Raw genomic sequence first — 25,692 nt, forward strand, 5'->3', positions numbered from 1 at the left:
CTTTTTGGTGAATCACTAAAATGAGCCTGATTTGTATTTTTATCCGCATTTTTACATGATACGAGTTGTTTTCTTTTTCTTTTTAATATAGCCTATATTTTTTATTTGAATTACAGTTTTTTTTTACCCTAATGGATGTGATTGAAGGCGAATGGCGCACCACACTGAAACCTGATTTAAATGTTTTCCGCGTTCTAGCTTGGAGTCGTCTGACAGCCCACACCAAGCTCTGGAACCGCTGGAACACCTGATTCTTCTGTCGATAACACACTGATGCCAAGTGGAACTCTTTCTCTCTCTGTTTACATTTTACTCTCTTTGGCAATTCATCCACTGCAACTTTTTCATTTAGCTCACCAGACCAGACGCACTCTTGTTTAGTTTTTACCCCAAGGAACTATTAAGTCGTTTTTCCCCCTCCCTCTTAAGGTTTTTGAAATGACGAGCCAAAGTACTGAGAGAAGTAGGCCTATAGGGACTCTTGCGTTGCTGCGTTCCGCTTTGTTGTTGGGTCTTCTTCACATTGGTGCACGAGAGGCGAGGAAGCTACGGGGCAGCCGCGCGCAACACCGGAGAGCCTCAGCCATGCCGTCCCCAACGTTAACATACAGGGACCGGGTAGTAGAGGGGACCGGAGCCAGTGAGAGCTTCCCGTTAGACTTCACCGCCGTCGAGGGGAACATGGACAACTTTATGACCCAAATTAAAAACCTGGCGCAGTCGCTGTACCCGTGCTCGGCGCAGAAGCTGGACCAGGACATGAGGCTGCACTTCTTGGACAATTCCTCTGCGACGTGTAACGATGGATCCCCAGCTGGGTAAGTGGAAGACTTTAAAGTTCGACGTTTAAATTCTGAATTGGCCTGAATTAAAGTCGCCCTAAACTTCACTTTTCAACTTTTCACAAGTAGTCTAAACTCACATGACAATCACATACTTTTGTTGTACGTATTGACTTTGACACATCTTTCCAGTTGTCTATCAAACTCTCAATGGCTGAATGAAAGCCAGTCCATCTATCACCACCACAACAACTTTTCCTGCCCTTCATGTCAATCCGGATGTGACCAAAATGGATTAAAAAATGACAAGATCAGAGGACGGGCGCTCTTTGAGATCTATGTCGGAGCTCGAGAGGGAGCCCGGACCGCGAGATCAGATGCCTCTCATCAATGGAACGTTTGACAAAAGGAATTTTGCGGAAGGAGAGCACGCGAGGCCACAGTGAAAACAATGATTTTCATGTACAGCAGGCGACAGGCAATGTATAGCTTTGGTTGGTTGGTTGTTTATGTAGTGCCGTTTATTTGCGTCACAGGTCTAGGATCAGCTTATGCTCTCCAAACCCATATAACCTCAACCGTTTGAAGGGAAAACGCAAGACTGACTTCGGATCAGAGTCTATAGGGACAAATCTCATCCTCTTGTAGGCTACTATCCTTGTTGCCTTTGGCTTTATCCAAATGGCTTTCTAGGCCGTGCGTCATGATATTGCGCATTTGGAGAGAGACGTGAAATTGAGGAGGGGACGCTATATTAGAACAGAATGTAGCGACGCTAATGGATGATTGTGATGAAAGAAGGTGTGAAAGTAAAAACATTCCACAAAGCCGAAGCCCTGTTGTCCTCTCAGATCCACTTCCAGCCGAGACAGGTGCCCTGCATGAAAGCGCCATGACAGTTATAGGTTGATAGTGACCAATAGAACAAACATGGGCCGATTTCTTCACGGGAAGAAAATAGTGGTTATGCTCAGTGTGAAATACCAATGTTTTGGTCAAATAACTGTGATAATTGACTTTGGGAAGTAGTGCTTTGAAATCCTTATGTTGTTTCACACCATGGTTGCCAGGTGTTGAGAGAGAAAGACTGCCTTTTGCCAGTTGAATTGTTGTCTTCTCCAGTGTGAGAACAAGCTCACAAGTCAACTGAAGGTTGAAGAATAGAATAGACCCTAATTACACAGTTTGCTATTCATCTTTAAGATGACTATTCCATTATGAATCAACGAGAGAGAACCAGAAAGAGAGCGAGATTCAGTTGACTCATCACAACGGAACCTCTCGTGATCCCACTCTATCCCAAGTAAAGACCTCAGACCCACATCACTTTACATAGAGAGGGAGAGAGAGAACGAGAGAGGGAGAGAATCAGGACACCAGCAATTGTGAGTGTCTCCGCTCTCCATCGAAGTGACTGTGTGTGTCAGCAACATCCCAAACCACAAGAGACCTCTCAATAGACCCTCACTTGCGGTGCGCGAGGCCATGCAGGGCCAGGCAGACAGGCTCTGGGCACGCACGCCTGCTCTATCTGACAACCAGCAGAGAAAATTACAACCGTCGCTTATCCCTCCAACCACAACTTGCTAATTTCTCACGACGGATCCAACCCTCTCTCAAGCACACAGTCTGCCTCGAGAGTTACTGCAGAGATCCAACCCTCTCTCAAGCACACAGTCTGCCTCGAGAGTTACTGCAGAGATCCAACCCTCTCTCAAGTACACAGTCTGCCTCGAGAGTTACTGCAGAGATCCAACCCTCTCAACCACACAGTCTGCCTCGAGAGTTACTGCAGAGATCCAACCCTCTCAACCACACAGTCTGCCTCGAGAGTTACTGCAGAGATCCAACCCTTTCTCAAGCACACAGTCTGCCTCGAGAGTTACTGCAGAGATCCAACCCTCTCTCAAGCACACAGTCTGCCTCGAGAGTTACTGCAGAGATCCAACCCTCTCTCAAGCACACAGTCTGCCTCGAGAGTTACTGCAGAGATCCAACCCTCTCTCAAGTACACAGTCTGCCTCGAGAGTTACTGCAGAGATCCAACCCTCTCAACCACACAGTCTGCCTCGAGAGTTACTGCAGAGATCCAACCCTCTCAACCACACAGTCTGCCTCGAGAGTTACTGCAGAGATCCAACCCTCTCTCAAGCACACAGTCTGCCTCGAGAGTTACTGCAGAGATCCAACCCTCTCTCAAGTACACAGTCTGCCTCGAGAGTTACTGCAGAGATCCAACCCTCTCTCAACCACACAGTCTGCCTCGAGAGTTACTGCAGAGATCCAACCCTCTCTCAAGTACACAGTCTGCCTCGAGAGTTACTGCAGAGATCCAACCCTCTCTCAAGTACACAGTCTGCCTCGAGAGTTACTGCAGAGATCCAACCCTCTCTCAACCACACAGTCTGCCTCGAGAGTTACTGCAGAGATCCAACCCTCTCTCAAGCACACAGTCTGCCTCGAGAGTTACTGCAGAGATCCAACCCTCTCTCAACCACACAGTCTGCCTCGAGAGTTACTGCAGAGATCCAACCCTCTCTCAAGCACACAGTCTGCCTCGAGAGTTACTGCAGAGATCCAACCCTCTCTCAACCACACAGTCTGCCTCGAGAGTTACTGCAGAGATCCAACCCTCTCTCAAGCACACAGTCTGCCTCGAGAGTTACTGCAGAGATCCAACCCTCTCTCAACCACACAGTCTGCCTCGAGAGTTACTGCAGAGATCCAACCCTCTCAACCACACAGTCTGCCTCGAGAGTTACTGCAGAGATCCAACCCTCTCTCAAGCACACAGTCTGCCTCGAGAGTTACTGCAGAGATCCAACCCTCTCTCAAGTACACAGTCTGCCTCGAGAGTTACTGCAGAGATCCAACCCTCTCTCAACCACACAGTCTGCCTCGAGAGTTACTGCAGAGATCCAACCCTCTCTCAAGTACACAGTCTGCCTCGAGAGTTACTGCAGAGATCCAACCCTCTCTCAAGTACACAGTCTGCCTCGAGAGTTACTGCAGAGATCCAACCCTCTCTCAACCACACAGTCTGCCTCGAGAGTTACTGCAGAGATCCAACCCTCTCTCAAGCACACAGTCTGCCTCGAGAGTTACTGCAGAGATCCAACCCTCTCTCAACCACACAGTCTGCCTCGAGAGTTACTGCAGAGATCCAACCCTCTCTCAAGCACACAGTCTGCCTCGAGAGTTACTGCAGAGATCCAACCCTCTCTCAACCACACAGTCTGCCTCGAGAGTTACTGCAGAGATCCAACCCTCTCTCAAGCACACAGTCTGCCTCGAGAGTTACTGCAGAGATCCAACCCTCTCTCAACCACACAGTCTGCCTCGAGAGTTACTGCAGAGATCCAACCCTCTCAACCACACAGTCTGCCTCGAGAGTTACTGCAGAGATCCAACCCTCTCTCAACCACACAGTCTGCCTCGAGAGTTACTGCAGAGATCCATCCAGCACGTTGTGGGCGATGAAACAACCAATATCCATTCATTGTCGATGCAGGAAGTGAAGCGGGTGGGGGACCATTGGGTAATGCGAAAATGGGCGAAGGACGTGAACAGGGCGGGACCTAAATTGGAATAAACTGAACTTTATCCAAATACTCCACAACATTGCATCTTGATTGACCAATCGAACCTCACTATAACTTCCAGCCCGGACTGGATTAGCTGTTGATACCTAGCCGTAGCTAGCATGCTTGCTAACACCCACACAAGGGCGAAGCTAGCGTGGCTATCTGTATAGTGGATCACTGCCGTTAAGGCTACACTTCTCCTGCTGCCATTGGCATGTGTGTGTAAAACCCATACAGTGTGAGGGGGGAGAGTACTTTTCCACAGCCACGGGGAGTTATTAAGAACAATGTGTCTGAGGATGTGAGGAATTTACTCTCCCTGTGTTTCTTAATTACAAATGAAGCTTCTGATGTTGATTTGTTTGAACTACTTGAACCCAACCTGGCGCCCCCTTTCTACTCTTTCCCGCATCATTTTTAAATGTTCAATCTGGCAACCCAAAGTTAAAAGTCACATTTTTATATATAAGACTTCATTTTCTCTTAGTCTCTGTCTGTCTGTCTGTCTGTCTGTCTGTCTGTCTGTCTGTCTGTCTGTCTGTCTGTCTGTCTGTCTGTCTGTCTGTCTGTCTGTCTGTCTGTCTGTCTGTCTGTCTGTCTGTCTGTCTGTCTGTCTGTCTGTGTCTCTCTCTCTCTCTCTGTCAGTGTCTCTGAGCTCTCTCTTTCTCTCTTTCTCTGTCTGTCAGTGTCTCTCTCTCTCTCTGTCAGTGTCTCTGAGCTCTCTTTCTCTGTCTGTCAGTGTCTCTCTCTCTCTTTGTCAGTGTCTCTGAGCTCTCTCTCTCTGTCTGTCAGTGTCTCTCTCTCTCTTTGTCAGTGTCTCTGAGCTCTCTCTCTCTCTTTCTCTGTCTGTCAGTGTCTCTCTCTCTCTCTGTCAGTGTCTCTGAGCTCTCTCTTTCTCTCTTTCTCTGTCTGTCAGTGTCTCTGTCTCTCTCCATTCTCCTTTCCAGCAGCTGTCCAGTAGAGACACAGTTAATCCTCTTTAACCTAAAACATCTGGCATATCTCTCACTAATGGAGATGGATAGCTGCAGAACAGGAGCAGGAGTTTGTGTGTGAACTGTTCATGCCATCACCTGCCTGTTCATAACAGCACCTGCCTGTTCATGCCAGCACCTGCCTGTTCATAACAGCACCTGCCTGTTCATAACAGCACCTGCCTGTTCATAACAGCACCTGCCTGTTCATAACAGCACCTGCCTGTTCATGCCAGCACCTGCCTGTTCATAACAGCACCTGCCTGTTCATGCCAGCACCTGCCTGTTCATAACAGCACCTGCCTGTTCATAACAGCACCTGCCTGTTCATGCCAGCACCTGCCTGTTCATGCCAGCACCTGCCTGTTCATACCAGCACCTGCCTGTTCATAACAGCACATGAGTGTGTGTGTGTTTCACACAACCTCACACATGCAGCCCAAAGACGTGTCCCTTGTTTATGTGTGTGTCTGTGTGTCTGCCAGGCCGGACCACTAGTGATCAGTCTGACTGAGTGTAGTGTAACTCTCCTGTGGTGAGGACTTTCTACACACATTACACTAATCCAATCATTCATATAATGGCCCTGGGTTCCTTTGATATAGGCATCCAAACAGGCCCCTGTTGAAAGGCTGTTTTAGGCATCTGAATGGGCTCTGTCTGTCTGGCTGTTTTAGGTCATCTGAATGGGCTCTGTCTGTCTGGTTGTTTTAGGCATCTGAATGGGCTCTGTCTTTCTGGCTGTTTTAGGCATCTGAATGGGCTCTGTCTGTCTGGCTGTTTTAGGCATCTGAATGGGCTCTGTCTGTCTGGGTGTTTTAGGCATCTGAATGGGCTCTGTCTGTCTGGGTGTTTTAGGCATCTGAATGGGCTCTGTCTGTCTGGGTGTTTTAGGCATCTGAATGGGCTCTGTCTGTCTGGGTGTTTTAGGCATCTGAATGGGCTCTGTCTGTCTGGGTGTTTTAGGCATCTGAATGGGCTCTGTCTGTCTGGGTGTTTTAGGCATCTGAATGGGCTCTGTCTGTCTGGGTGTTTTAGGCATCTGAATGGGCTCTGTCTGTCTGTTTTAGGCATCTGAATGGGCTCTGTCTGTCTGGTTGTTTTAGGCATCTGAATGGGCTCTGTCTGTCTGGTTGTTTTAGGCATCTGAATGGGCTCTGTCTGTCTGGCTGTTTTAGGCATCTGAATGGGCTCTGTCTGTCTGGGTGTTTTAGGCATCTGAATGGGCTCTGTCTGTCTGGGTGTTTTAGGCATCTGAATGGGCTCTGTCTGTCTGGGTGTTTTAGGCATCTGAATGGGCTCTGTCTGTCTGGGTGTTTTAGGCATCTGAATGGGCTCTGTCTGTCTGGGTGTTTTAGGCATCTGAATGGGCTCTGTCTGGCTGTTTTAGGCATCTGAATGGGCTCTGTCTGTCTGGGTGTTTTAGGCATCTGAATGGGCTCTGTCTGTCTGTCTGTTTTAGGCATCTGAATGGGCTCTGTCTGTCTGGCTGTTTTAGGCATCTGAATGGGCTCTGTCTGTCTGGCTGTTTTAGGCATCTGAATGGGCTCTGGCTGTTTTAGGCATCTGAATGGGCTCTCTGTCTGGCTGTTTTAGGCATCTGAATGGGCTCTCTGTCTGGCTGTTTTAGGCATCTGAATGGGCTCTGTCTGTCTGGGTGTTTTAGGCATCTGAATGGGCTCTGTCTGTCTGGGTGTTTTAGGTATCTGAATGGGCTCTGTCTGTCTGGGTGTTTTAGGTATCTGAATGGGCTCTGTCTGTCTGGGTGTTTTAGCTGGAAGCTAGAGCCAAATGTTTCAAGTTTAGTTCAAAGCAGAAGCCTAAAGGACTGTTCTGGAGCGGTCTATAACACAAACCCAACCAACTGTTCTGGAGCGGTCTATAACACAAACCCAACCAACTGTTCTGGAGCGGGTCTATAACACAAACCCAACCAACTGTTCTGGAGCGGGTCTATAACACAAACCCAACCAACTGTTCTGGAGCGGGTCTATAACACAAACCCAACCAACTGTTCTGGAGCGGTCTATAACACAAACCCAACCAACTGTTCTGGAGCGGTCTATAACACAAACCCAACCAACTGTTCTGGAGCGGTCTATAACACAAACCCAACCAACTGTTCTGGAGCGGGTCTATAACACAAACCCAACCAACTGTTCTGGAGCGGTCTATAACACAAACCCAACCAACTGTTCTGAAGCGGTCTATAACACAAACCCAACCAACTGTTCTGGAGCGGTCTATAACACAAACCCAACCAACTGTTCTGGAGCGGGTCTACAACACAAACCCAACCAACTGTTCTGGAGCGGTCTATAACACAAACCCAACCAACTGTTCTGGAGCGGGTCTATAACACAAACCCAACCAACTGTTCTGGAGCGGTCTATAACACAAACCCAACCAACTGTTCTGGAGCGGTCGATAACACAAACCCAACCAACTGTTCTGGAGCGGTCTATAACACAAACCCAACCAACTGTTCTGGAGCGATCTATAACACAAACCCAACCAACTGTTCTGGAGCGGTCTATAACACAAACCCAACCAACTGTTCTGGAGCGGGTCTATAACACAAACCCAACCAACTGTTCTGGAGCGGTCTATAACACAAACCCAACCAACTGTTCTGGAGCGGGTCTAAAACACAAACCCAACCAACTGTTCTGGAGCGGGTCTATAACACAAACCCAACCAACTGTTCTGGAGCGGGTCTATAACACAAACCCAACCAACTGTTCTGGAGCGGTCTATAACACAAACCCAACCAACTGTTCTGGAGCGGGTCTATAACACAAACCCAACCAACTGTTCTGGAGCGGTCTATAACACAAACCCAACCAACTGTTCTGGAGCGGTCTATAACACAAACCCAACCAACTGTTCTGGAGCGGGTCTATAACACAAACCCAACCAACTGTTCTGGAGCGGGTCTATAACACAAACCCAACCAACTGTTCTGGAGCGGTCTATAACACAAACCCAACCAACTGTTCTGGAGCGGTCTATAACACAAACCCAACCAACTGTTCTGAAGCGGGTCTATAACACAAACCCAACCAACTGTTCTGGAGCGGGTCTATAACACAAACCCAACCAACTGTTCTGGAGCGGTCTATAACACAAACCCAACCAACTGTTCTGGAGCGGGTCTATAACACAAACCCAACCAACTGTTCTGGAGCGGGTCTATAACACAAACCCAACCAACTGTTCTGGAGCGGTCTATAACACAAACCCAACCAACTGTTCTGGAGCGGTCTATAACACAAACCCAACCAACTGTTCTGGAGCGGTCTATAACACAAACCCAACCAACTGTTCTGGAGCGGGTCTATAACACAAACCCAACCAACTGTTCTGGAGCGGGTCTATAACACAAACCCAACCAACTGTTCTGGAGCGGGTCTATAACACAAACCCAACCAACTGTTCTGGAGCGGTCTATAACACAAACCCAACCAACTGTTCTGGAGCGGTCTATAACACAAACCCAACCAACTGTTCTGGAGCGGTCTATAACACAAACCCAACCAACTGTTCTGGAGCGGTCTATAACACAAACCCAACCAACTGTTCTGGAGCGGGTCTACAACACAAACCCAACCAACTGTTCTGGAGCGGGTCTATAACACAAACCCAACCAACTGTTCTGGAGCGGTCTATAACACAAACCCAACCAACTGTTCTGGAGCGGTCTATAACACAAACCCAACCAACTGTTCTGGAGCGGGTCTATAACACAAACCCAACCAACTGTTCTGGAGCGGTCTATAACACAAACCCAACCAACTGTTCTGGAGCGGGTCTACAACACAAACCCAACCAACTGTTCTGGAGCGGTCTATAACACAAACCCAACCAACTGTTCTGGAGCGGTCTATAACACAAACCCAACCAACTGTTCTGGAGCGGTCTATAACACAAACCCAACCAACTGTTCTGGAGCGGGTCTATAACACAAACCCAACCAACTGTTCTGGAGCGGTCTATAACACAAACCCAACCAACTGTTCTGGAGCGGGTCTACAACACAAACCCAACCAACTGTTCTGGAGCGGTCTATAACACAAACCCAACCAACTGTTCTGGAGCGGTCTATAACACAAACCCAACCAACTGTTCTGGAGCGGGTCTATAACACAAACCCAACCAACTGTTCTGGAGCGGGTCTATAACACAAACCCAACCAACTGTTCTGGAGCGGTCTATAACACAAACCCAACCAACTGTTCTGGAGCGGGTCTATAACACAAACCCAACCAACTGTTCTGGAGCGGGTCTATAACACAAACCCAACCAACTGTTCTGGAGCGGGTCTATAACACAAACCCAACCAACTGTTCTGGAGCGGGTCTATAACACAAACCCAACCAACTGTTCTGGAGCGGTCTATAACACAAACCCAACCAACTGTTCTGAAGCGGGTCTATAACACAAACCCAACCAACTGTTCTGGAGCGGTCTATAACACAAACCCAACCAACTGTTCTGGAGCGGGTCTATAACACAAACCCAACCAACTGTTCTGGAGCGGTCTATAACACAAACCCAACCAACTGTTCTGGAGCGGTCTATAACACAAACCCAACCAACTGTTCTGGAGCGGGTCTATAACACAAACCCAACCAACTGTTCTGGAGCGGGTCTATAACACAAACCCAACTACCTGTGTGTGTGAATGTAGAGGCTCAGAGATACATACTCTCTCTGTGTGTGTGTGTGTGTGTGTGTGTGTGTGTGTGTGTGTGTGTGTGTGTGTGTGTGTGTGTGTGTGTGTGTGTGTGTGTGTCGGGGTCTGCCAACACTGCCTTTTCCCCCCAGTCTAATAATTTTTTTCCCCCCCAATTGACACTGAACTATGTGATTCTGTCAGATGGCCCACTTTGAAGAAGAAAAGGGGGAACACACACACACACACACACACACACACACACACACACACACTTGTAAAACAGTTTGTTTTTGTATTGTCCCGTATAGGTACTACATCAGGGACTCTAAAGGCAGCAGGAGGTGGCTGATATTCCTGGAGGGTGAGTTGAGGTTTAAGACTTACAAATCCTCTGCTATTTGTCAGCTGTATTTGTCAATCCAAGGCACGTTACAGGACAGAGCACTGAACAGCCGACAATATGCCTCTTAAAGGTAATGTACGTTTTCAGTTGACAATCACTGTGTTTATCGTGAATGTGAGCTGCACAAACTGCAGGGAAATTACCTTTAAAAGGTAATTTCAGTCGACTGACCAGTGCGCTGCTCTATAACCGGCCTTGGATTGAATCCTGGCCCTAGTGCTATGTTGATATCTGTTGTTGTTGTCTGTGTAGGTGGATGGTGCTGTATGTAATGTTGTTCTTCTCTGTGTAGGTGGATGGTACTGTATGTAATGTTGTTGGTCTGTGTAGGTGGATGGTACTGTATGTAATGTTGTTGGTCTGTGTGGGTGGATGGTGCTGTATGTAATGTTGTTGGTCTGTGTAGGTGGATGGTGCTGTATGTAATGTTGTTGGTCTGTGTAGGTGGATGGTGCTGTATGTAATGTTGTTGGTCTGTGTGGGTGGATGGTGCTGTATGTAATGTTGTTGGTCTGTGTAGGTGGATGGTGCTGTATGTAATGTTGTTGGTCTGTGTAGGTGGATGGTGCTGTATGTGATGTTGTTGGTCTGTGTAGGTGGATGGTGCTGTATGTAATGTTGTTGGTCTGTGTAGGTGGATGGTGCTGTATGTAATGTTGTTGGTCTGTGTAGGTGGATGGTGCTGTATGTAATGTTGTTGGTCTGTGTAGGTGGATGGTGCTGTATGTAATGTTGTTGGTCTGTGTAGGTGGATGGTACTGTATGTAATATTGTTGGTCTGTGTAGGTGGATGGTGCTGTATGTAATGTTGGTCTGTGTAGGTGGATGGTGCTGTATGTAATGTTGGTCTGTGTAGGTGGATGGTGCTGTATGTAATGGTGTTGGTCTGTGTAGGTGGATGGTGCTGTATGTAATGTTGTTGGTCTGTGTAGGTGGATGGTGCTGTATGTAATGTTGTTGGTCTGTGTAGGTGGATGGTGCTGTATGTAATGTTGGTCTGTGTAGGTGGATGGTACTGTATGTAATATTGTTGGTCTGTGTAGGTGGATGGTGCTGTATGTAATGTTGTTGGTCTGTGTAGGTGGATGGTACGGTATGTAATGTTGTTGGTCTGTGTAGGTGGATGGTGCTGTATGTAATGTTGTTGGTCTGTGTAGGTGGATGGTGCTGTATGTAATGTTGTTGGTCTGTGTAGGTGGATGGTGCTGTATGTAATGTTGTTGGTCTGTGTGGGTGGATGGTGCTGTATGTAATGTTGTTGGTCTGTGTAGGTGGATGGTGTTGTATGTAATGTTGTTGGTCTGTGTAGGTGGATGGTGCTGTATGTAATGTTGTTGGTCTGTGTAGGTGGATGGTGCTGTATGTAATATTGTTGGTCTGTGTAGGTGGATGGTGCTGTATGTGATGTTGTTGGTCTGTGTAGGTGGATGGTGCTGTATGTAATGTTGTTGGTCTGTGTAGGTGGATGGTGCTGTATGTAATGTTGTTGGTCTGTGTAGGTGGATGGTGTTGTATGTAATGTTGTTGGTCTGTGTAGGTGGATGGTGCTGTATGTAATGTTGTTGGTCTGTGTAGGTGGATGGTGCTGTATGTAATATTGTTGGTCTGTGTAGGTGGATGGTGCTGTATGTGATGTTGTTGGTCTGTGTAGGTGGATGGTGCTGTATGTAATGTTGTTGGTCTGTGTAGGTGGATGGTGCTGTATGTAATGTTGTTGGTCTGTGTAGGTGGATGGTGCTGTATGTAATGTTGTTGGTCTGTGTAGGTGGATGGTGCTGTATGTAATGTTGTTGGTCTGTGTAGGTGGATGGTGCTGTATGTAATGTTGTTGGTCTGTGTAGGTGGATGGTGCTGTATGTAATGTTGGTCTGTGTAGGTGGATGGTACTGTATGTAATGTTGTTGGTCTGTGTAGGTGGATGGTGCTGTATGTAATGTTGTTGGCCTGTGTAGGTGGATGGTGCTGTATGTAATGTTGTTGGTCTGTGTAGGTGGATGGTGCTGTGTGTAATGTTGTTGGTCTGTGTAGGTGGATGGTGCTGTATGTAATGTTGTTGGTCTGTGTAGGTGGATGGTGCTGTATGTAATGTTGTTGGTCTGTGTAGGTGGATGGTGCTGTATGTAATGTTGTTGGTCTGTGTAGGTGGATGGTGCTGTATGTAATGGTGTTGGTCTGTGTAGGTGGATGGTGCTGTATGTAATGGTGTTGGTCTGTGTAGGTGGATGGTGCTGTATGTAATGTTGTTGGTCTGTGTAGGTGGATGGTGCTGTGTGTAATGTTGTTGGTCTGTGTAGGTGGATGGTGCTGTGTGTAATGTTGTTGGTCTGTGTAGGTGGATGGTACTGTTTCAACAGACAGACTTGTGACACCAGGTACCAGACAATGAGGAGACTCATGAGCTCCCTCAAGTGGCCACGCACCAGAACAGGTCAGCACACTGTTATAAACACTTATTACAAGCTCATAACATGTTTATTAATGGTAATAGCGAGTAATACTGTTGCTATAACCTATGCTATTGGTGTTCAGAGTCAGACTTCACCAGAACACTGTACAACATGCTTATAACATGTTTATGAACTAGTATAACCAGTCAAACCAGTCAAACTAGTATAACCAGTCAAACCAGTCAAAAGTTCAGGGAGCTGCTGCAAAAACGAATTGACTCTTTAAAAATCATTGGTCCAGTACAGGCTGTAGAGGGAAAAGATATCAGGCCATATAAATGTTAGTGTTTCCCTTTAATCAGTAGAACTCAGTCAGTCTGTCTGTTTTAGTTACCAAAATTAATCTCACACTCACTAGTACCTCTTTCTTCTCTCTCTCTCCCTCTCTCTCTCCCCCTCCCTCTCTCTCTCTTCATTTCCATGGGTCTTTACCCCCCTCTCTGTGGTTCTCTGTCTCCAGGTACAGGTATTCTGTCTCCTCAACCAGAGGAGAACCCCTATTGGTGGAATGCCAACATGGTGTAAGAACTCCCTCCTTTTCTCTTCTTTATTTGACTCCTTCTTTTCAGTCTGCTCTCTCTCCTATCGCCCTTCTCTCCCTTCTTTTCAGTCTGCTCTCTCTCCTATCGCCCTTCTCTCCCTTCTTTTCAGTCTGCTCTCTCTCCTATCGCCCTTCTCTCCCTTCTTTTCAGTCTGCTCTCTCTCCTATCGCCCTTCTCTCCCTTCTTTTCAGTCTGCTCTCTCTCCTATCGCCCTTCTCTCCCTTCTTTTCAGTCTGCTCTCTCTCCTATCGCCCTTCTCTCCCTTCTTTTCAGTCTGCTCTCTCTCCTATCGCCCTTCTCTCCCTTCTTTTCAGTCTGCTCTCTCTCCTATCGCCCTTCTCTCCCTTCTTTTCAGTCTGCTCTCTCTCCTATCGCTCTTCTCTCCCTTCTTTTCAGTCTGCTCTCTCTCCTATCGCTCTTCTCTCCCTTCTTGCATGTGTGTTTGTTTATGGTGTTTGTGTGTGAAACGGTTGGTGTTTTTTCTTGTCAGAGTGAGAAGGTAAAGTTGTGCTGCAGCTCTTTACTAAACAACCTCTTCCTCCCTCTGACTGGAACCTTCCTTAAACAACCTCTTCCTCCCTCTGACTGGAACCTTCCTTAAACAACCTCTTCCTCCCTCTGACTGGAACCTTCCTTAAACAACCTCTTCCTCCCTCTGACTGGAACCTTCCTTAAACAACCTCTTCCTCCCTCTGACTGGAACCCTGAGTCTCTGTGTGTTATGGTTTCCTAACTCTCTCTGTCTCTCTCTCTCTCTCTCTCTCTCTCTCTGTCTCTCTCTCTCTCTGTGTCTCTCTCTCTGTCTCTCTCTCTCTCTCTCTGTCACTCTCTCTCTCTCTCTGTCACTCTCTCTCTCTCTGTCTCGCTCTCTCTCTCTGTCTCGCTCTCTCTCTCTGTCTCTGTCTCTCTCTCTGTCTCTGTCTCTCTGTCTCTGTCTCTCTCTCTCTCTCTGTCACTCTCACTCTCTCTGTCACTCTCTCTCTCTCTGTCTCGCTCTCTCTCTCTGTCTCGCTCTCTCTCTCTGTCTCGCTCTCTCTCTCTGTCTCTGTCTCTCTGTCTCTGTCTCTCTCTCTCTGTCTCTCTCTCTCTGTCCCTCGCTCTCTCTCTCTGTCCCTCTCTCTCTCTCTCTCTCTCTCTGTCTCGCTCTGTCTCTCTCTCTGTCTCTCTCTCTCTCTCTCTCTCTCTCTGTCTCTCTCTCTCTCTCTCTCTGTCTCTCTCTCTCTCTGTCTCTCTCTCTCTGAGGAGAGAGAGAGACAGGAAACATATGTTTACATTGCCAAAGCAAGTGAAGTAGATCATTTGTAGATAATAGATAATTAAAGTAGATAATTAGATAATTCAATTGTAATTACTTCGCTACTATGGCCTATTTATTGCCTTACCTCCCTAATCTTACCTCATTTGCACACACTGTATATAGACTTTTATATTGTGTTATTGACTGTACGTTTGTTAATTCCTTGTGTAACTCTGTGTTGTTGTTTGTGTCGCTTTGCTTTATCTTGGCCAGGTTGCAGTTGTAAATGAGAACTTGTTCTCAACTGGCCTACCTGGTTAAATAAAGGTTAAATAATAAAAAATAAAAAAGATAATAAACAATACAAATTAACAGGAAACATTACACATACAGAAGTTCCAAAATAATAAAGACATTACAAATGTCATATTATGTCTATATACAGTGTTGTAACGATGTGCAAATAGTTATAAAAAATAGTTATAAAAAATAGGGAAAATAAATAAACATAAATATGGGTTGTATTTACAATGGTGTTTGTTCTTCACTGGTTTCCCTTTTCTTGTGGCAACAGGTCACAGATCTTGCTGCTGTGATGGCACACTGTGGTATTTCACCCAATAGATATGGGAGTTTATCAAAATTGGATTTGTTTTCAAATTCTTTGTGGATCTGTCACGTTCCTGACCTTATTTTCCCTTATTTTGTATTTATTTAGTATGGTCAGGGCGTGAGTTGGGGTGGGTTGTCTATGTGTGTTTTCTATGTTGGGTTTTTTGTGTTCGGCCTGGTATGATTCTCAATCAGAGGCTGCTGTCAATCGTTGTCCCTGATTGAGAATCATACTTAGGCAGCCGGGGTTTCACGTGTGGTTTGTGGGTGTTTGTTCCTTGTTAGTGTTTCGCCACACGGGACTGTTACGGTAGTTTCATTTGTTATTTTGTATCGCTTATTGTTTTCATGTCTATTAAATTACCATGGAAACTTACCACTCTGCATATTGGTCCGATCCTTCTCGCCTCTCCTCGTCCGATGAGGAGGACGACTTAGACTGCCGTTACAGAAACACCCACCAACAAACAGTGAGAACAGCCTACCTTAATATGGTTCTCAATCAGAGGAAACGTAAAACACCTGCCCCTGATTGAGAACCATATCAGGCTAATTGAAAATGAACCCAACATAGAAACACATAACATAGAATGCCCACCCAGCTCACGTCCTGACCATACTAAACAAAGACAAAATAAAGGAAATAAGGTCAGGAACGTGACAGGATCTGTGTAATCTGAGGGAAATATGTGTCTCTAATATGGTCATTTATTTGGCAGGGGGTTAGGAAGTGCAGCTCAGTTTCCACCTAATTTTGTGGGCAGTGTGCACATAGCGTGTCTTCTCTTGAGAGCCAGGTCTGCCTACGGCAGTCTTTCTCACTAGCAAGGCTATGCTCACTGAGTCTGTACATAGTCAAAGCTTTCCTTAAATTTGGGTCAGTCACTGTGTACTCTCTGTTTAGGGCCAAATAGCATTCTAGTTTGCTCAGTTTTTTTTGTTGTTAATTCTTTCCAATGTGTAAAGCAATTATCTTTTTGTTTTCTCATGATTTGGTTAGGTCTAATTGTGTTGCTGTCCTGGGGCTCTGTGGGGTCTGTTTGTGTTTATGAACAGAGCCCCAGGACCAGCTTGATTAGGGGACTCTTCTCCAGGTTAATCGCTTAGGTGATGGCTTTGTTATGGAAGGTTTGGGAATCGCTTCCTTTTAGGTGGTTGTAGAATTTAATGGCTCTTTTCTGGATTTTGATAATTATCGGGTATCGGCCTAATTCTGCTCTGCATGCATTATTTGGTGTTTTACGTTGTACATGGAGGATATGTTTGCAGAATTCTGCATGCAGGGTCTCAATTTGGTGTTTGTCCCATTTTGTGAATTCTTGGTTGGTGAGCGGACCCCAGACCTCACAACCATAAAGGGCAATGGGTTCTATAACTAATTTTAAGTATTTTTAGCCAGATCCTAATTGGGATGTCGAATTTTATGTTTCTTTTGATGGCATAGAAGTACCTTCTTGCCTTGTCTCTCAGATCGTTCACAGCTTTGTGCAAGTTAAGTGTGGCGCTAAAGTGTTTAGGCCGAGGTATGTATAGTTTTTTGTGTGCTCTAGGGCAACGGTGTCTAGATGGAATTGTATTTGTGGTCCTGGCAACTGGACCTTTTTTGGAACACCATTATTTTTGTCTTACTGAGATTTACTGTCAGGGCCCAGGTCTGACAGAATCTGTGCAGAATATCTAGGTGCTGCGTTAGGACCTCCTTGGTTGGGGACAGAAGCACCAGATCATCAGCAAACAGACATTTGACTTCAGATTCTAGTAGGGTGAGGCCGGGTGCTGCAGACTGTTCTAGTGCCGTCGCCAATTCGGGGATATATTTGTTGAAGAGGGTGGGGCTTAAGCTGCATCCCTGTCTCACCCCACGACCCTGTGGAAAGAAATGTGTGTGTTTTTTTGCCTATATTAACCGCAGACTTGTTTGTGTACATGGATTTTATAATGTCGTATGTTTCCCCTCCCAACACCACTTTCCATCAATTTGTATAGCAGACCCTCATGCCAAATTGAGTCAAAAGCTTTTTGGAAATCAACAAAGCATGAGGATCTCTCTCTCCTCTCTCTCTCTCTAGGTTCATCCCATACTGCTCTAGTGATGCCTGGAGTGGAGCCTCAGCAAAGACTGACCAAAGTAGGGAACATCAGTTCAAGTATATAGTGCACTCTATAGGGAATAGGATGCCTCCTTGGAAAAACACTATGCATTTTATTTAAAATAATTCAAAACATTTAAGTGATAATTCCTGATAATGCCTGTCAGTTGGGTTGCCAGAGACCCAGTCGTTCGTTCTATCAGTTCGGTTGCCGAAGACGCGACCCAGTCGTTGGTTCTAAATGTTCTTTTGCCATACTGGCTGGTAACGTTCTGATCCCTTGCTTGCTAGCTAGCCAACTACATTTATTTGGATACATCCACAACAATGAGCTAATGAAGCGCGATTTCACCTGACATAGAAAATGTGCTCTCTCGCCAGGACACTGTTGTTCAGAGGAGCTAGCCAACAACAGAGGAGCTAGCCAACAACAGAGGAGCTAGCCAACAACAGAGGAGCTAGCCAACAACACAGCTAACACACTGTGTTCTATTGACATTTCTTTGTATATATATACACCAAAAAATATGCTAATTCATTATTTCGACTGGCTGAGAAAACCTTCCTGCCTGTCTCATCCCGAAGCGTTCATTACTATGGGACAGCTGGAGATCGAATTTCAATATTTAAACAATGTTGCAAATATCAGAGAGACAGACAGCAAGGTTTATACAAATCTCCGCTGTTGAAAACTAAATGTTAGTCAAAAAGAAATGTGTTATAGTGGAGATGAAGTTTATAAAGTGCCTGGCTGGGCTGTTAAGACAGTGGATTGCACAGTCAGATGGAACAGAGTAAATAGACATTTCAACATCATAGATTTAGCTGGTGGTAACTTGTGGAATAGACACCGGCTGGAATGCGGTTTTAACCAATCAGCATTCAGGATTAGACCCACCGGTTGTATAACAAGCTATCAATCAATGTGTCTACTGTGCCTGTCTTCATGTTGCTCTGTGTGTGTATGTGCGTATGTTTCTCTCTGTGTAGGTGACTATGCGTTCATGGGCTCAGTGATCATTAAGGAGGTGGTTAATGAGCTGCTTACTAAAGGACTGGACAGCGCTAAGGTCCTGCTACTGGCTGGGAGCAGGTCAGTACACTGTGTGTGTGTCTGATAAAATCACCACAGTCTCAAACCTTTTTACTTTACTTACTTTTTTGGACATCCGTCTGTTTCTCCCTCAATCTGGCCCTCTGGACCTCTCCAACTCTCCTTATTTCCCCCTCTCTGGATTACTTAATGGTTTTTACACTCTCTCTCTCTCTCTCCCACTCCCTTTCTCTCCCCACTCCCTCTCCCTTTCTCTTCCCACTCCCTCTCCCTCCCTCTCCCCACTCCCTCTCCCTCCCTCCCTCCCTCTCCCCTCCAGTGCGGGGGGTACAGGTGTACTCCTGAACGTGGACCGTGTGGCGGAGCACCTGGAGTCCCGGGGACACAGGGAGATTCAGGTCCGGGGTCTGGCTGACTCTGGCTGGTTCCTGGATAACAAGCAGTACAGATCTACAGACTGTCACAGCACCATCAGCTGTGACCCTACTGAGGCTATCAGGAGAGGAATCAGGTGAGAGAAAGAAGAGGGAAGGAGGGATGGGAGGGATGGGAGGGGAGGGAAGGAGGGATGGGAGGGGAGGGAGAGAGAGAAGGAGGGAGAGAGGAAGAGGGAGGGAGGGGGAGAGGGAGAGACAACGAGTGACCATACGAGTGACAACTGACTATACTTCCTGTTTCCTGTCTAGGTACTGGGGTAGTGTGGTGCCAGAGAGCTGCAGACAGACTCACATAGGAGAGGAGTGGAACTGCTTCTTCGGATATAAAGTCTACCCCACACTCAAGAGTAAGAGAGTGTTTCTAGTACTCTCTCTCTTCCCTCTCTCTCTCTTTTCTTTCTCCCTCTCCCTCTCTCCCTCACTCTCTCCCTCACTCTCTCTCTCTAGCACTCTGTCTCTTCCCTCTCTCTCTCTTTTCTTTCTCCCTCTCCCTCTCTCCCTCGCTCTCTCTCTCTCTCTCTCTCTCTCTCTCTCTCTCTCTCTCTAGCACTCTGTCTCTGTCTCTTCCCTCTCTCTCTCTTTTCTTTCTCCCTCTCCCTCTCTCCCTCACTCTCTCTCTCTCTCTCTCTCTCTCTCTCTCTCTCTCTCTCTCTCTCTCTCTCTCTCTCTCTCTCTCTCTCTCTCTCTCTCTCTCTCTCTCTCTCTCTCTAGCACTCTGTCTGTCTCTTCCCTCTCTCTCTCTTCTTCTGTGTCTCTCTCTCTCTGTCTCTTCTTCTGTGTGTCTCTCTCTCTCTCTGTCTCTCTCTAGCACTCTCTCTTTCTCTCCAGGTCCAGTGTTATTTGATGAGGCCCAGCTAAAAGTAGACGCCCCCCCCCCTCTCCCCCCACTTCCCCTCTCTCTCTTCCTCCCCCACTTTCCCCCTCCCTCTCTCTTCCTCCCCCACTTCCCCCTCCCTCCTCCCTCTCTCTCCCTCATCCCTCTCTCTCTCTCCTTCCTCTTTCTCCCTCCCCCCTCTAACCCCTTTCTCTCTCTCCAGGTCCAGTGTTTGTGGTCCAGTGGTTATTTGATGAGGCCCAGTTAACAGTAGATAACATCCACCTGACTGGTCATCCGGTCCACGAGGGACAATGGAGATATATACAGAATCTGGGCAACGAGCTGAGGAACACACTCAAAGACGTCCCGTAAGACACACACACACAGGAATGTACACACACACACATTGGATAGTACACACAGAGACACACACACACAATAATAATGTACAAACACACATACATACCATAACTTCCTGTTTTATTCCCTAAAGAATGTTAACGTTTTATGTTATGTGGAATGTTAACTCTCCTCTGATCACGTTGATTGATCTGTCTGTTCTGAATGCCAGGGCCCTGTTTGCTCCAGCCTGCCTATCCCACGAGGTCATCACCAGGAAGTGAGTGAACAGTCACTGATCTTAACTTCCTCTTAGATTAGACATATCATAACTGGGTCTTAGATTAGACATATCATAACTGGGTCTCAGATTAGACATATCATAACTGGGTCTCAGATTAGACATATCATAACTGGGTCTCAGATTAGACATATCATAACTGGGTCTCAGATTAGACATATCATAACTGGGTCTTAGATTAGACATATCATAACTGGGTCTCAGATTAGACATATCATAACTGGGTCTCAGGTTAGACATATCATAACTGGGTCTTAGATTAAACATATCATAACTGGGTTTTAGATTAGACATATCATAACTGGGTCTCAGGTTAGACATATCATAACTGGGTCTTAGATTAGACATATCATAACTGGGTCTCAGATTAGACATATCATAACTGGGTCTTAGATTAGACATATCATAACTGGGTCTTAGATTAGACATATCATAACTGGGTTTTAGATTAGACATATCATAACTGGGTCTCAGATTAGACATATCATAACTGGGTCTTAGATTAGACATATCATAACTGGGTCTTAGATTAGACATATCATAACTGGGTCTCAGATTAGACATATCATAACTGGGTCTCAGATTAGACATATCATAACTGGGTCTCAGATTAGACATATCATAACTGGGTCTTAGATTAGACATATCATAACTGGGTCTCAGATTAGACATATCATAACTGGGTCTCAGGTTAGACATATCATAACTGGGTCTTAGATTAAACATATCATAACTGGGTTTTAGATTAGACATATCATAACTGGGTCTCAGGTTAGACATATCATAACTGGGTCTTAGATTAGACATATCATAACTGGGTCTCAGATTAGACATATCATAACTGGGTCTCAGATTAGACATATCATAACTGGGTCTTAGATTAGACATATCATAACTGGGTCTTAGATTAGACATATCATAACTGGGTCTTAGCTTAGACATATCATAACTGGGTCTTAGATTAGACATATCATAACTGGGTCTTAGATTAGACATATCATAACTGGGTCTTAGATTAGACATATCATAACTGGGTCTTAGATTAGACATATCATAACTGGGTCTTAGATTAGACACATCATAACTGGGTCTCAGATTAGACACATCATAACTGGGTCTCAGATTAGACATATCATAACTGGGTTTTAGATTAGACATATCATAACTGGGTCTTAGATTAGACATATCATAACTGGGTCTCAGATTAGACATATCATAACTGGTTCTTAGATTAGACATATCATAACTGGGTCTTAGCTTAGACATATCATAACTGGGTCTTAGATTAGACATATCATAACTGGGTCTTAGATTAGACATATCATAACTGGGTCTCAGATTAGACATATCATAACTGGGTCTCAGATTAGACATATCATAACTGGGTCTCAGATTAGACATATCATAACTGGGTCTCAGATTAGACATATCATAACTGGGTCTCAGATTAGACATATCATAACTGGGTCTTAGATTAGACATATCATAACTGGGTCTTAGATTAGACATATCATAACTGGGTCTTAGATTTAGACATATCATAACTGGGTTTTAGCTTAGACATATCATAACTGGGTCTCAGATTAGACATATCATAACTGGGTCTCAGATTAGACATATCATAACTGGGTCTTAGATTAGACATATCATAACTGGGTCTCAGATTAGACATATCATAACTGGGTCTCAGATTAGACATATCATAACTGGGTCTCAGATTAGACATATCATAACTGGGTCTCAGATTAGACATATCATAACTGGGTCTTAGATTAGACATATCATAACTGGGTCTCAGATTAGACATATCATAACTGGGTCTCAGATTAGACATATCATAACTGGGTTTTAGATTAGACATATCATAACTGGGTCTCAGATTAGACATATCATAACTGGGTCTCAGATTAGACATATCATAACTGGGTCTCAGATTAGACATATCATAACTGGGTCTCAGATTAGACATATCATAACTGGGTCTTAGATTAGACACATCATAACTGGGTCTCAGATTAGACACATCATAACTGGGTCTCAGATTAGACATATCATAACTGGGTCTTAGATTAGACATATCATAACTGGGTCTCAGATTAGACATATCATAACTGGGTCTCAGATTAGACATATCATAACTGGGTCTCAGTTTAGACATATCATAACTGGGTCTTAGATTAGACATATCATAACTGGGTCTCAGATTAGACATATCATAACTGGGTCTCAGATTAGACATATCATAACTGGGTCTCAGATTAGACATATCATAACTGGGTCTCAGATTAGACATATCATAACTGGGTCTTAGATTAGACATATCATAACTGGGTCTCAGATTAGACATATCATAACTGGGTCTCAGATTAGACATATCATAACTGGGTTTTAGATTAGACATATCATAACTGGGTCTCAGATTAGACATATCATAACTGGGTCTCAGATTAGACATATCATAACTGGGTCTCAGATTAGACATATCATAACTGGGTCTCAGATTAGACATATCATAACTGGGTCTTAGATTAGACACATCATAACTGGGTCTCAGATTAGACACATCATAACTGGGTCTCAGATTAGACATATCATAACTGGGTTTTAGATTAGACATATCATAACTGGGTCTCAGATTAGACATATCATAACTGGGTCTCAGATTAGACATATCATAACTGGGTTTTAGATTAGACATATCATAACTGGGTCTCAGATTAGACATATCATAACTGGGTCTTAGATTAGACATATCATAACTGGGTCTTAGCTTAGACATATCATAACTGGGTCTTAGATTAGACATATCATAACTGGGTCTTAGATTAGACATATCATAACTGGGTCTTAGATTAGACATATCATAACTGGGTCTTAGATTAGACATATCATAACTGGGTCTTAGATTAGACATATCATAACTGGGTCTTAGATTAGACACATCATAACTGGGTCTCAGATTAGACATATCATAACTGGGTCTCAGATTAGACATATCATAACTGGGTCTCAGATTAGACATATCATAACTGGGTTTTAGATTAGACATATCATAACTGGGTCTCAGATTAGACATATCATAACTGGGTCTTAGATTAGACATATCATAACTGGGTCTTAGATTAGACATATCATAACTGGGTCTTAGATTAGACATATCATAACTGGGTCTTAGATTAGACATATCATAACTGGGTCTTAGATTAGACATATCATAACTGGGTCTCAGATTAGACATATCATAACTGGGTCTCAGATTAGACATATCATAACTGGGTCTCAGATTAGACATATCATAACTGGGTCTTAGATTAGACATATCATAACTGGGTCTCGGATTAGACATATCATAACTGGGTTTTAGCTTAGACATATCATAACTGGGTCTCAGATTAGACATATCATAACTGGGTCTTAGTTTAGACATATCATAACTGGGTCTTAGATTAGACATATCATAACTGGGTCTCAGATTAGACATATCATAACTGGGTCTCAGATTAGACATATCATAACTGGGTCTCAGATTAGACATATCATAACTGGGTCTCAGATTAGACATATCATAACTGGGTCTCAGATTAGACATATCATAACTGGGTCTCAGATTAGACATATCATAACTGGGTCTCAGATTAGACATATCATAACTGGGTTTTAGATTAGACATATCATAACTGGGTCTCAGATTAGACATATCATAACTGGGTCTTAGATTAGACATATCATAACTGGGTCTTAGATTAGACATATCATAACTGGGTCTTAGATTAGACATATCATAACTGGGTCTTAGATTAGACATATCATAACTGGGTCTTAGATTAGACATATCATAACTGGGTCTCAGATTAGACATATCATAACTGGGTCTCAGATTAGACATATCATAACTGGGTCTCAGATTAGACATATCATAACTGGGTCTCAGATTAGACATATCATAACTGGGTCTTGGATTAGACATATCATAACTGGGTTTTAGCTTAGACATATCATAACTGGGTCTCAGATTAGACATATCATAACTGGGTCTTAGTTTAGACATATCATAACTGGGTCTTAGATTAGACATATCATAACTGGGTCTCAGATTAGACATATCATAACTGGGTCTCAGATTAGACATATCATAACTGGGTCTTAGATTAGACATATCATAACTGGGTCTCAGATTAGACATATCATAACTGGGTCTTAGCTTAGACATATCATAACCCTTAACTTGAAACCAAAAAATGTGTGACTTGACCGGTACCTCTCCCATTTCTAACCTCCTTTCCGCTCCTCCCCCTGTTACCATAGTTACTGGATGGACATCCAAGTCAAAGGAACCTCCCTCCCCAGAGCCCTACACTGCTGGGACCGTGGTCTCCACGACAACAACCTCCACCAAAGATCCTCCAACAACACCCATAGCAACAATCCTAACCCCACCCCCAACAAGGCTCTGCCCCCAGCTTCGCCTCCAAGGGGCTGTCCTCTGCGTCTGATTGACAGCTGCCCCTGGCCTCACTGTAATCCCACCTGTCCCACTATACGGGATCAGATCACCGGACAGGAAATGAGCGTGATCCAGTTCCTGAAACACATGGGGTTTGATGTTGCCAAGATGGCCCAGCAACAGGGCATGGACGCAGGGAAACTGCTGGGGATGCTGAATAACGGGAACTGAGCAGGGAGAGACTCACGCAGGTAGCTGAAATGAAACGCACACACACACTCTGACACAGCAGGGCATGGACCAAAGAACGCTTTGGTGGAGATGAACGGAACTCAATGCAAAAACAGAATAGAAACAGAACTGAACTCTAAGCAACAGGACTGAACAAAACTGAGCGAACCCCAAAAGCAACAGAACTGAACAGAAAAAGTTACTGTGCTAAACTGAACTGGACTCTATGGATCTGAATTCAGAACTTTGACTTGGTGCAACTCAAAACACCTCAACTCTGAACGCAGCTTGAATAGTGTCTGCAACGGGACAGAACTCGACTCAACTGAATAATAACTCATTTTTAGTTATTAGAACACAACAACGGAACTGCTAAGTTTGAGTTCAAACAACTGAACAATGCTTTACTCAACAACGCTGAACTCAACTCAGCCAAACCTGAACAGAACTCAACTATACTGAAATAATTATTAAGGCGCGAAAAGACATACATAAATGGAACGTCATCCGTTTTAAGGATACTGTCCCAAATGGCATCAGATTCCCCCATAGGGCTCTGGTCAAAACTAGTGCAATATGCAATATTTTGGGAATAGATCGTCATTTGGGACGCATTCTGTTAGTTTTAAAGTAAATAAGACAACGGACTTGTGTATTTTGAAAATATATATATGCATAATAGATGTAGAAGTTGTGAATGTAAATGAAGTGGAATCCTCA

General features: G+C 44.8%; 1 protein-coding gene across 1 annotated transcript; it reads left to right on the forward strand.

Moving 5' to 3' along the window:
* Positions 1-645: 645 nt before the first annotated feature.
* LOC120041371 (palmitoleoyl-protein carboxylesterase notum1a-like) lies at positions 646-24,972 on the forward strand. Its single transcript, XM_038986324.1, has 11 exons — positions 646-818; positions 10,327-10,379; positions 12,754-12,849; positions 13,329-13,389; positions 17,329-17,387; positions 18,340-18,442; positions 18,723-18,914; positions 19,090-19,187; positions 19,878-20,025; positions 20,229-20,276; positions 24,603-24,972. The coding sequence occupies exons 1-11, from the start codon at positions 682-684 to the stop codon at positions 24,970-24,972; spliced, it is 1,365 nt and encodes a 454-aa protein (XP_038842252.1). The 5' UTR covers positions 646-681.
* Positions 24,973-25,692: the final 720 nt, after the last annotated feature.

The sequence above is a fragment of the Salvelinus namaycush genome, unplaced genomic scaffold (assembly GCF_016432855.1).
Source record: "Salvelinus namaycush isolate Seneca unplaced genomic scaffold, SaNama_1.0 Scaffold454, whole genome shotgun sequence".
NCBI classification, from domain to species: Eukaryota; Metazoa; Chordata; class Actinopteri; order Salmoniformes; family Salmonidae; genus Salvelinus; species Salvelinus namaycush.